Genomic DNA, 12742 nt, shown 5'->3' with positions numbered 1-12742 from the left:
TGAAATGACAATAGCTGGCAGATAAGTTGAATTTTTATTTTGGTAATAACATAACAACACGTATAACATACAATTGATATTGATAATAAATGAATAATAAAAAATCTTGGTTATGGTATTACTAACTATTAGTAATTACTGTTGATTATAAGTATCAGATTAATTAAATTTAATTTTTCATCGGTATAAACTTCGTTGATTCAAAGATTGATTAATAATTGTTTACAACAGGGAACTATAATAGTTTTACTTCCTGAATCTGACTCTTATGGCAATTAGATGGTCTTTTATACGTTATTGGAAGTTGTTTCTATATTGTTTTGAACTTATTTTGTGTGCAATAGTTTTATACCTTTTTACACACCTTCTTTATCTTTCAGAAATTATTTTGTCTATATTTATTTCCTATATTCTCTAATTATAAAGTATTTTATTATTTGTATTATTAATTATCATAAAAATTCTTAATACATTGGTATTTTAGTATGATATAATGTATTTCATTTAGATGTATTACATTTCCCTATATAAAATAACAATTTTCTATATTATATTCCTATTTCTATAAAATTGCTTTTTGCGACACTCATACTTGTGTTGATTAAAAAAAAATAAACTGCTACTAAAGCTGATCAAACACTTTTAGAAACTTGTAGTAATGCTGCTTCGGCATATCCGACTTATCGGTTTTGGTTTTAACAATTTACAGATGGCGATTTTGACGTCAATGATATAGAACGGCCTGAAGGGCTAAAACAGTTCGAAGACTATGAGTTCTAAGACATATTGGACGAAAACCCAGCTTAAAGTCTTAAAGAACTTTCGGAAAACTTAACAATTAAGGAATAAACTGTTATATAGGAAAGCAAAGTAGATACCATACGAATCGACTGAAAATGTCATTTCTAACCATTTCAATGGTACAAGGTCATTATTTGCTAAGAATATTGTGACTGACTATAAAAAGTGGATCTATTATAATAATCCCAAGCGCAAAACTCATAGGTTCATCCAGGACACATCGATGCTAAGACAGACTATTTATGGCCATAAAATCTTGTTGTGCATATTATGAGGGTTAGCAAGGTGTAGTGTATTAGAATTGCTAAAATCGTATGAGTGTTATCAGCGTCAAATGCATGTCAAAATCTAGCTCTACATATGGTGGGTACAGTGTATTACAAACTTCTAAAACCGAGAGAAGCTGTTACTTAACAAGTCGTTGAATGGCATACTGCTGCAAAAAATACCAGCAATAATGAGTATCAGATGCAAAATCATAATATTGTATAGAAACGCTCTCTGATGCGTTGCAAGAGTTGTGATGATGTGATAATGTTTCTTCTGACTAACATTTGTTGAGATCGATGCAACAAACTCGATTTCGAGATGCTTAAATTAAATGCGAAAATGAATCGAAAGGCGAAGATGAGAAATAGTTATAGAAAATATGGAAAATAGTTTTACCAGTATACATTGTACCAATTTTTCTGAATAAATGCCGATAGAAAGTGAAAAAATTATTATATTACATCAGCACCTAATATATTATAAGAGTGTTCAATATTTTCCTGATGAAACAATTGAAACGCAAGTTTATACTTCAGTAAAATTTCCCCCAACTTTATTCGATACATCAGACATATTCCAAGGTCATCTGGTTTTTGAATTCCATCACTACACTCTTTTCCAGGAAAGTTTTTTTTGGGGTACGAAAAGAATTCACTCTAAGCAATAAATAGGATATTGAAATAATTCCACCTAATTTACTAGTTTTAGCCATGCTTTTGAGGTATGTAAACAGGTGCGTTATTTTGATGGATTCTTGAAACATTAAACTAAATTATATTTTACAGTATATTATTATATTTAAATTTCCTATATTCAACATTGCTACCAAGAATTAATTTAGATGTTATATTGTTTTTAAGATAGAAGAAATGAGACAAAACAAGTACATTGAGAGAACAGATTGAAATCAAAAGACTCGTGAAAACATTATGTTAGATATTCATTAATTTTGGACTGCCAAGAAATCAAATTTGCAAAATGAATGGAACTTATTTGCTTGTCAGTCTTATATACAATGCTTATATACATTGTGTAAATATCTTTATGCAGAGCTATCTTTATATATATATATATATATATATATATATATATATATATATATATATATATATATATATATATATATTAAACCGTTAAAAATTGCCAATAAACTAAATGATAGCTAGATTTGTGTTATAAACTTAATGCATTTTTTAATGTAACAATATAAAATTAGTAAGGTTTTTATAAAATTTAATATTAATCAATTAAATTAAAACAAGGACTTTCTTGCTTTAATATGTATTATTGCAAAACACATCGCTTACTATTCTATGTGCTTTGACCCTCTAATCCTCATTAAATTCTAAAATATTCGCAGACATTGACGGTTCTCTATACAGAATAAAGGTTCCTTAAAAGCATTAATATATGACATCCGTTAAAAATATTAAACAGTCGAGACATGACATACATCTGGCGATTTGTTATAAAATTTCGCATTAAGTATCGCCCCATTTTTCTATTCGGTACCATCACGATGATTGAGTATTTTTTTCATACTGTTATTTTTTAAATTCACAATATTTTAAATTTTATAAAAAGTACGATAAAAGGTTTTGGACATCTGGATTTTTCCCCCCTTCTCCTTCCCTCCCTCCTTGTCAAACTCTTGTAGACGTTTCATACAAAATGTTCAGGTAATATTGTCTGAATAAAACAGAATTTATGCTCTTTATAGACAAGGAGGAATGAACATTTTGTATTGGTAGTGCATTGAAACTAGTATCGCCTGTTGTATACATCGTTCGAGTTAAAGTAGTAAAAGGAATAAACACTTCAAAAGTGTAAAAATACATCTAGCAGCTGTTAGCTTGATAGCCGTAAACGACAGGTAAAAAATGGCCCTTTCCTTCTCGTTTTCTCGTAAACTATTTGTTTATACGAGGATTAAACGTAAACCGTAAAAGATTTAAAAGCCTATGGGTATTGAATGTTGACGTATTTATAGTTCTTCGCGCCTTCTCTAATGGCACCTGATGGTAAACTGACTGATCCACGCGGATTTTCTGTATTAAGTTGCTCTTGACAAGGAAAGGGTCATAAAACTAGTAAACAAACAAGACCAAACATATTTTATAGCGCTATACCGGAAAAAATTCGTTGTTTTGTTATGAAATCGGAAAAAACCACGACCTTGGTTGAAAAATAATTACTTATTTGATAACGAATTACGTTTACACTCATCAATAAGCTTTACGTTTAGCAAATATTGCAGGAATTAAGTAATACTTTTTTCGGTCGGAATTTTTTTTATCCCTTTCCGATCTTTGATTAGTGTGAGTGACACCCGTACGGGCTAATTAATTCTAATTATGTTTCGTCATTGCCCCACACCAATTAAAGTTAATGGTACTGTTTCCTCATTAAGATTAATTAAACGTGTTATTTTTGACGATTTGTTTTCTGGTATGGCATTATGAAATATACGAACAAACCCGACTAATATTATTTTTATCCACCCCCATAGATAGTAAATATTTGGTGCTTCCTTCCGGCGAGTTGCACATCCGCGATGTCGGACCTGAAGACGGGTACAAGTCCTACCAATGCAGAACGAAACACCGTCTTACCGGCGAGACCAGACTTAGTGCCACCAAAGGACGATTAGTCATCACTGGTAAGTGATGGAGATATTAAACTCGACTATATACTGAAATCTCTCGAGTCTCGCTAAACTGCGTCGGTTCAGTCAAGTTCAAGGCTAGGCACAAATCCTACGCCCGCTAATTTTTGTTGCAACAATTGGTCGAAAGCAGTTTAGCCAGGCCGAGCAATTAAACTATGCCAGTGGGAGACCGTTAAAAAATCATTGACCCAATAAACGAATTTAGTACCAAGTACTAACCGATTTTGATACGGTTGGTCGAGACGAAATTTGGCTACTATTCAAAACATAGAACCTTCCATGTAAGGAAGTAGCTAGTACTTCCTCTTTTATTGCCGAATGAATATTAACAACAATAAACGCTGGTTATTGTTATTTAATACATAACGCATCGCAAGTGTTATATGCTACGAATGTTAAAACAAGTCAATTCTTAATGTGTAATTGTTGATTTTGTTTAAGTTGTATTCGCTAACTATTTTTATTCTTTGTTGTACTTTTTTATATCTAAGGACTTTTAAATTTCGGTTTTTTAATGCTAGGTATACCGTGAAGTATTAATAATGTTGCGAAAAATGTTGTTGTCTGGTGGTAATCTGAGTAATGTTGATAATAGAATAACATAGAATAACATGACATAATTTTTACGTATTTTTTTTCGACCTTAAATTTAAATTATTATTTAAAACAGATGCACATCCAAATACATACGCATTAAACCCCAAGAGAGCAGCTGAACATAACAATCAATAAGTGGCTCAAATTTTGGAAAGTGCAAATTAATCCACAAAAAATCCAAGCGATTATTTTCCACCGTAAAAGTTCCCTTACTGAAATCAATTTACCTATAGAAAAGGTTCCCATCCCGTGGCTACAAAATGTACATACCTTGAACTTCATTTCGACCACCATCTAAACTGTTTTTTTTGCCCTGAAACCGGGAAGAGGAATTCTGTTACGGATACCTAATGGCGAAGACCCGCAGGAGTAAGCGAATTGGACTAGTTATGTAGAGGCTGCGTCTAGGCCACCCGCTAAACCCCACCTTATCAGCTGATCCCGTGACCCTAATTAATACTTCGTACTATTGGTAAGACGACAGCCAGGCTAGAGCATGGCGACGTTAATCGTTCGACGGAAAAGGCCGAGACGATTGGGAGTAAGAGCACGATGGCCAAAATTATCGGCCAGATAATACATCGAGTATCTGAGAGAAGAAGAGTGGAGGAATATCTCGAGTAGAGCTCGGAGATAAAGTCATGAACTTGGAGGACATGTATTTCTCTGCGAATTTGATTTTTCTTATTGACGAACAAAGGGGCGTTGCCTATTTTCCTGAGTATTTTGTTTTGAAAGACTTGAGGGCCTGGTCGGGTGTAATGTAATTAAGCTAGACACTGGAGCCGTATAAAACGACTGATCCAGCATCTTGTACAGGAGGAATTTTATTGAGGGATAAAGGAAGCCTGCTGGCCAGATTGATGAGCGGGAACGTTGGCCTTTCTGGAGTGACCTTTGAATCTGGAAATTATACCTAAACTTTATACCAGTCGAAGAGAAGACCGAGATAGGTGGCTTCTTCTGATCCTGGAATTTGGGCGTTTTAGATTTTATGACTTTAAATGCTCGGTGCGAAACGCTTGTTGCGAAAAAAGATGGTCTCATCGAATTGTTTCTGAATAATACCCTCGATATACGGTGCTACACTTTGAAGAAGGAAGATAAGCAGTGTCGTCCACGTAAAAAGCTACCTCAACCTGTGGTGTCCTAAGGATATCTGGAAGGAAAAGATTAAATAAAGCAGGTGCCAGGGGGGAAACTTGGCGAACTTCTGCGTCGATGGTTTTCTGGAGAGAGTAGCTTTGTTATTTACCTGGAACTATCGTCCTGAGTTGACCTAATCGAATGCATTGCGTCACTAAGCCTTCGTGCCATACCTTGTCAAAGACTTTGATCCCTCTATCACGTCGGTTAAAAGCACGGTTGATTTTTACGACCAGCCGATGGGCCTGATGAACGGCTGAATGTTTGGCGCGGAACCCGCAATGAAACAATACAAACTACTTACGAGAACTTCTACATCGTTCATCATTCTTGGATCGCTATCTGGAAAACGTCATTTATAAGTTCTTTTTTATTGTTTGTTTATTTCTTCTCATGCTTGCTTCATTCTTTAATTATATTTTACATCTAACATGTCCATTTGCTTCTTGTTTTAACATCCTTTAGTAAATATTTATCTTTTTGTGTTTTTTCGTTTATTTTTTCATGTTTTTCTTAACGAACTTTTGCCACTCTTCTGGTAGAGCTATAATTCTATCGTTATAGAACTTTTTAGATTTCAGTTTTACACCATTAAATCAATTTTGCAGAGACCGGACCAATTCAAAACTTTTTTTTTCTTCGATGCCAATGTCTTCTAATTTTCTGGGTGGCGTGATGGAAGACCTTTCCTGTTGATCAATTCTGATCATTTTTTGATCACCAGAATCAATTGTTACATTAGTTGTCAACAGTAAAGAATCGAATTAACAGTTTAGCCAAGTTCAAGCAGCTTATCATGAACAATTCTATTCTAGTCCCATTAAACATTTGTCATTATCTTTCTTAGCGTCAATGTGCACTTTGCAACTATTCGTGAAGCTTATCCAAGCTTCGACCACGATCTTTGTACGATTATTGCCGATCGTTGAAAATAATTTGCTCCGTTTCAGCAGTGATTCTCAAGCGGAAACGCAATCCATTGATTTTTTCATTGTTAGTTCATGTGAAACCTATGTATCGAGCTTCTTTTTGTGTCCACTCATCTGTAACTGGTTCAACACCATTTTGTGTCAATCTACCTCGATAGTTTAAAGAATTTCAACCATTTGCCGATAGGGTATCGTTTATTTTTCACGTTAAAATGTCCGTAACGACAAAGCAATGCTTATTTTATCGTTCATTTAAACACTCATCTCCATAAACATCTCTCGTCTAACTTATTGTCGTCATTATCAAATGGCAGTAACTTCTGTCCCAATGACACTACTTTCGACTACTGTACTACTGTTCTATAAAGTGTTACCTTTCCAAAGTATTTCTCAGTGTACGAAAACGAAATTCCTTTTTCCCCAACCTTGTATATTTGTATATTTTTTCTTAAATAATTTTTACCTGATTGTTTTCTTATAATATCCGCATTGTGAAAAGTAGAAATAATATTTTCATAGGAATAATTATGGATACGTATAATTGTATGGTCATGGGAATAAATAGTCCATTATATTTTCACTTTTTCACTTTTATGATTGTTTCTTATTACAGTGCTCTTCACACATGATTTACTAATAAACATTTGTATTGAGATGTTCTTTTAAAATACTTCATTATTTGATTCTGTTACACAAGCGAAATTTTAGTTTGGTTTTCTTTCGCAAGAATCATATTTGATATGTCAACTTTCTCTATCATTTTTTATTATATATTATATTATATATTATATTATATATTATATTATATATTATATTATATATTATATTATATATTATATTATATATTATATTATATATTATATTATATATTATATTATATATTATATTATATATTATATTATATATTATATTATATATTATATTAGGATTTATTAAAGTTCGATCTTGTTCATTGTATTGTTTAGTATTGTATTTTAATATATCATACATTTTTGCAGCAATAATTATGGATATTTGGATATAATTATGGATATATATAATTATATGGACATGAGAATAAATAGTCCATGAAAAAGTGAAAATATCTTTTTCATTTTCATCATTGTTTCTTATTACAATGATTTGGATTCAAGTTTATTGTTGTTTTACTAATAAATATATTTGTATTCATTGGTATTCTATTAAACTATTACATTATTTGTTTCTACATAAACGAAATTTTAGTTTCCTTTCTCAAAAATCATATTTAATATATCAACATCTTTCTCTATCTATTCGGTAGTTTGGTAGAAATATTTTCCTTTAATGAAAATTAGCGTATTAACGAGTTAATTAATTAGCGAGTTTATCCTAACATCACATTTAATTGACCAATAAAATTGAAATAAGAATTAAATTTAATATCTAAAATTAATTTCACTAAAACTATTGAAACAAATACAAAAAAAGCTTTACTGCATTTCATATTTCTTTAGTGTCGTCAATTTCATAGGATCTATTAAAGTTGAATCTTGTTCTATGTTTGCTTTATTACATGGAAAACAAATTTCTATTTTTTTCCTTTTAAAGTCCTTTCTTTTAGTCTAAAAATATATCATACATCTTTTTAACATTTTCCTGAACACCCTTATTTATAGTTCAACAAAAAGGTTTAAAATTTACATTTTTAAAGATATATTTGTTAAAATTATTGTGATGTTATTGACATGACGTCATATTTTGGTAATTTTTAATCAAACTATTGTGAAAGTTAAAGTTAATACATTCGTTTTTAAAATTTTCATGTTCTTACGTTATATTTTTAATATCAAGAATGAAGAACATCTTCGAAACTTGAAATCCTTAAATTAAATGACGTTAAATATTGTCTATAGACATTTTTTAATGACTTTTGATAATATTCAATGAAACAATACAAACTAATTGTAACAGGCACTTTATATATATTTCAATTCGCAAAATAAAAACATTATGTTTATCGTTCGGAATGTATCGCAATTTTAATAGCACCGTTAACTTTCCACCAGACAGTTTAGTTTAGCGCAAATCCAAAGCTACAGCTGACGCAATAGCCATAGCGACGCTTACATACATGGAAGGTTTTGTAAAATAAATGAAATTGTAAATTCCAGTGGCACAGTTTAAGTGAGAAGTCCAGAAGCAATCGTAAAAAGATAAAGCGGGATAAAACATGTAAACCTGAAAAGATAAACACAGATATTCGTCAGTTTACTTTAACAGTAATGAGTTATGAACGACTAAGGATATATTATTAGAGACCTTTAGCATATTTATCTAGTCCATATTAATTTTTAATGTGTAAAAGTTGTGGCAACGTTGTATACTGGCAACACAGGTACGCTCCCTTTATGCCTCTACGGCCCGCAGGCCTTGGGGGAGAAAAGCGTGAAAACGTTCCATCAACGTCTGTTTTTGAAAGATACATTAATTTCTCCACGTATCCAGATCAAGACATGTCTTAACATTAATATAGAACAAATATAGGGTACGCAGTACAGGGGGAAATGTTCACGAAAATAATGGGAAGTTTTAAATATTATAAAAGTGCGATTGCGTCATATTTTGGTTTTATATACCTTCTGTTACCACAAATCGTTAAACTATTTAAAGTTTTTTTAGTTGACTTAATTTTTCGCAAAAATTTGGGCCGCCTTCTATGTATTAGAAGTAAAAATTGAAAACGCAAAGTTTTTTCCTTCAAAAAGCTTCATTATACAAAAACTATAAACTTAAGTCAATTGAGGACAGGGGGAAATTGTTTCATGTCACGAATCATGTCCTATACAAGGATATCGGGAGGATATATATATATATATATATATATATATATATATATATGAACAACTCCTATATATTGGAGAAAAGGTGCAGATAAAATTCGACCAACTAATTTTTGATATCTTCAAAAAAATTAAACTGTAGCTCAGCCAGATCGTGTGTCATTGAGCGAAATAGATGATAATCCGAAGGAGCAATATCTGGAGAATATGGCGGGGTGTCACCTTTTAACGTTTCAAGATAAGGTATTACTTTATTAAGCTATATGCCGACGAAATTATCATATACAAAGATTAGTTTGTCAAACGTATAAGTTGAGCTCGATAGCGTACTTCTGTAATAATTTCTCACGGTTGTAGCAACTCGTAGTACACCACGCCGAGTTGGTCTCACCATATGCACAACAAGACCTTCGCGTCATGGATATTTGGCTTCATTAAGGATGTGGAAATGTGTCCTTCGTATCCCCACGGCTTTCTGCTGGGGTTGTCATAGTGAATTCATTTGTCGTCCCCGGTAACTATGCGATGAAAAAATTCATGTCATTCCTACCATGGGAGCAGTTGCTGACTTTCAACGTCTCTAGATTTTAATTTGTAAGGTATCCAATGTCCTTCTTTTTGAATGGGTGGACAAGTTATTGCTGAATTTGGCAACAATATATATCAAGCAGCCCCTCCTATTCCACATTTTCATACTTCCTTACTGCTTAGGTACATTCTTTCATTAATACATTCATTACCATATATTTCTATTGTCATTGCACGCGTTTCAGCTGTGGCATTACCTAAAAAGCAAAAACAACACTTCCCGAAGATGGGGCTTGAATTTTGCCTAAAACTAGTTACTTTTTTTGGCCTGAAACCGGTAAGGAGAATCCTGTACGGATACCTGGTTGGGGAGACCCTCAGGAATAAGCGAGTTGGACTGGTTATGTGCAGACTGCCTCTGGGAACCACACCCTATTGGCTGATCCTATGACCCTAACTGATACTTCTTACTGTTGGTAAGGAGGGTGCCGTGTAATACCGTTAAGAAGCACAAGGGTCAGGCAAGGACATGGTTTCGTTAACACACCACGCAGCTTGCGGCACATAAGTCAATCGCTCGCCGGAGAATGTCGAGACAATTTGGAGTTAGAGCACGACAGAGCAGTGTCGGCTGTGATAGAATAAAGCCACAAGGAGCCGACTAATTTATTGGCCTAAAATATCGGCCAACTCGGTAATACATCTATTGTCCCAGGGACGAATACTAGAGAAATATCGCGAGTAGAGCAGATATAAAATCGTGAACTTGGGGGACGTCTCTATGAATTTGATTATTCCTGACGAACTAGAGGGCATTGATTATTTTCCTGAGAATTTTTTGTTCTGAAAAATTTCAAGACGTTCCACCTGGCTAGGTGAGACGTAATTTAGATAGACGGTGGAGCCATATAGAATGACTGATCGAGCCAGCATCTTGTACAAGGGAGATTTTACAGAGAGAGGAAGCCTGCTGACCCGGGTGATAAGCGGGAACAGCAAATTGACAATACTTTGACCTTTTTGGAGGGACTTTTGAATGTGGGAATTCCACCTAAACTTTCGATCGAAGACAACAGGCTTCTTCTGATCATGGGATTTCGGCGTTCTCGAGTTTAAGACGCGAAATGCTCACACCTCACACGTGTGTTCACTTGAGAGTGAACGGAGTTGGCCTTCCTAATGATTTCGTCGTTCTCGGCTACTAGTTAACTAGTTACCTTTACTCGTTTAAATACATGCTTGACATGTCAAATTTCCGTTCGCTATTTTTAATTCCTTTGTCCGCTGGCGCCATCTTTTGTAAAGAGGCCAATTTCTATTTGTGTCCTCGATATTTTTTAATGGAATTGACCAACATTTCAGTTTCAATACAAATCAGGTGCTATAGTTGTTGAAAGAACTTGAAAAGCTTTTTAGACATTCTCTCTGCTGTGTATCCTGCTTTAGATGAATTGACTCAAAATCGGCAATATTTTTTGATGTTTATTATGTCCAATTAATATTTTGTTTTGCATTTATCGAACTATTTATGGATATATCATATATCTTTTTCACTCAGTATAATGTCTGTACAAATAACTATTTTGTTTTGTGTCTTCTAATCATTTTACACATAATTCATCGATGTCCAACAGTTTATACGATTTCATTCGAACCTTTATTATTTAATTAATTCCCCACACTGCTAACCTTTTTACGTAATCTATTAATTAATTAAAATTATTTCAATTTTAATAAAAATATTTTAACTATTTGCAAGTTATTTTTGGTGAAGTATCCATTTTCGAAACCGTTTGTCAGCCAATCCATTTTATATGGATTTCAAGAATTTTTTGTACACAATATAATATTTGTATAAAAAACTCTTGATTTTCCCTTCTAAACAAGTGAAGTATATCAATTTTCGCACTTTTTTAGTATTTTGAAAGTGTGCGTCAGCCAATCCATGCTGCATCGATTTCAACAAGAGGATGACTGGCTGGTGCGGTTCGAAACGACATTTTCAATCAATTCATGTGATAGTCATTTTTCCTCGAAATTGATATCTCGAATCAGATCTAAATATCTGGAAATAATTGTTTTATCAATTATTAAGCTCGCTAAAGTGCTTTGAGAGCTTGACCTAATGAGATTTCCAATTGATTATCTTCAAATTTATTTGGTCGTCTACGCCTCTAGACTTTAATAGTTTAATATAGACCAATTTAGTAGTGGCAATTTTGAAGTTTAGAGGCGGTTGAAATCAAACCAACAATTGAATGATGGTGGAGCAACATCATGCTTTTCTAAAAGTATTTGATGGTCTCCGAGAGCAGATTTTTATCAAATCAACAATAGTAATGAAACAGTTCTTTACATTAATACTTTTTTTTTGCGTTTTATCAAAACATATTAAAATACACACAAGTACCTAAGACTATATACGAATGTATGAAATGCATGAATGAATGCGTGGAGGGAAATATAATGTTAGACAAAATCTGATCAGTTAAGGAAGTTTATGATTAATTAACTGACATTATTAAACGCCATCTAAAAATATTTTGTTTCCTGTACTTTTAATGATGTATGATAATTAAACGCTAAAAGTCTCTAATAATTTGGAAATCGAGCGCTACTGTACGTTTACGGTTGCTTTTGTTCATTCATGTTTGCCACAGTGGCACGCAATTGGTTACTCTGTTCGCGACAAAATCAATTCGTGGGAACCCGATTTTTCTATCGGGGCGAACCGACCAGATCGGAACGTTCAATTATTTTCTGTTCGGTCACGATTAGGACAATCACCACCTGTCCATGTTCGAATCGATCATCTACGTTAATACCGTTAGCAATGCCCTCTCCGTAAATGCCAAAACGCTCTTTTATATTCAACCGATAGACGTGCTTAATATGCCTTTCAACGAATCATATCTGAGATTCGTGAATGTTTTATTATGTGGTTCAGGTTGGGACATTGTTGACATTGTTGATTTTTATTTTATTTTCGTGGAATAATGCTT

The 12742-nt window shown here is 33.1% G+C and overlaps 1 protein-coding gene across 41 annotated transcripts in view; it reads left to right on the top strand.

The window, feature by feature from the left end:
• Dscam1 (Down syndrome cell adhesion molecule 1) overlaps positions 1 to 12742 on the top strand; it is a 202809-nt gene that overhangs the window by 86856 nt on the left and 103211 nt on the right. For all 41 annotated transcript variants that reach the window (XM_076409797.1, XM_076409796.1, XM_076409755.1 and 38 more), the window contains exon 5: positions 3581 to 3730. In XM_076409797.1, coding sequence (XP_076265912.1) covers positions 3581 to 3730 — 150 coding nt within the window. The remainder of the gene's footprint in view (positions 1 to 3580; positions 3731 to 12742) is intronic.

The sequence above is a fragment of the Rhynchophorus ferrugineus genome, unplaced genomic scaffold (assembly GCF_030347505.1).
Source record: "Rhynchophorus ferrugineus isolate W39M unplaced genomic scaffold, kcgeb_rfMv2 rfM7, whole genome shotgun sequence".
NCBI classification, from domain to species: Eukaryota; Metazoa; Arthropoda; class Insecta; order Coleoptera; family Curculionidae; genus Rhynchophorus; species Rhynchophorus ferrugineus.
Note: the sequence above shows the minus strand (reverse complement) of the source record. Positions and strands in the feature narration are given on the sequence as shown.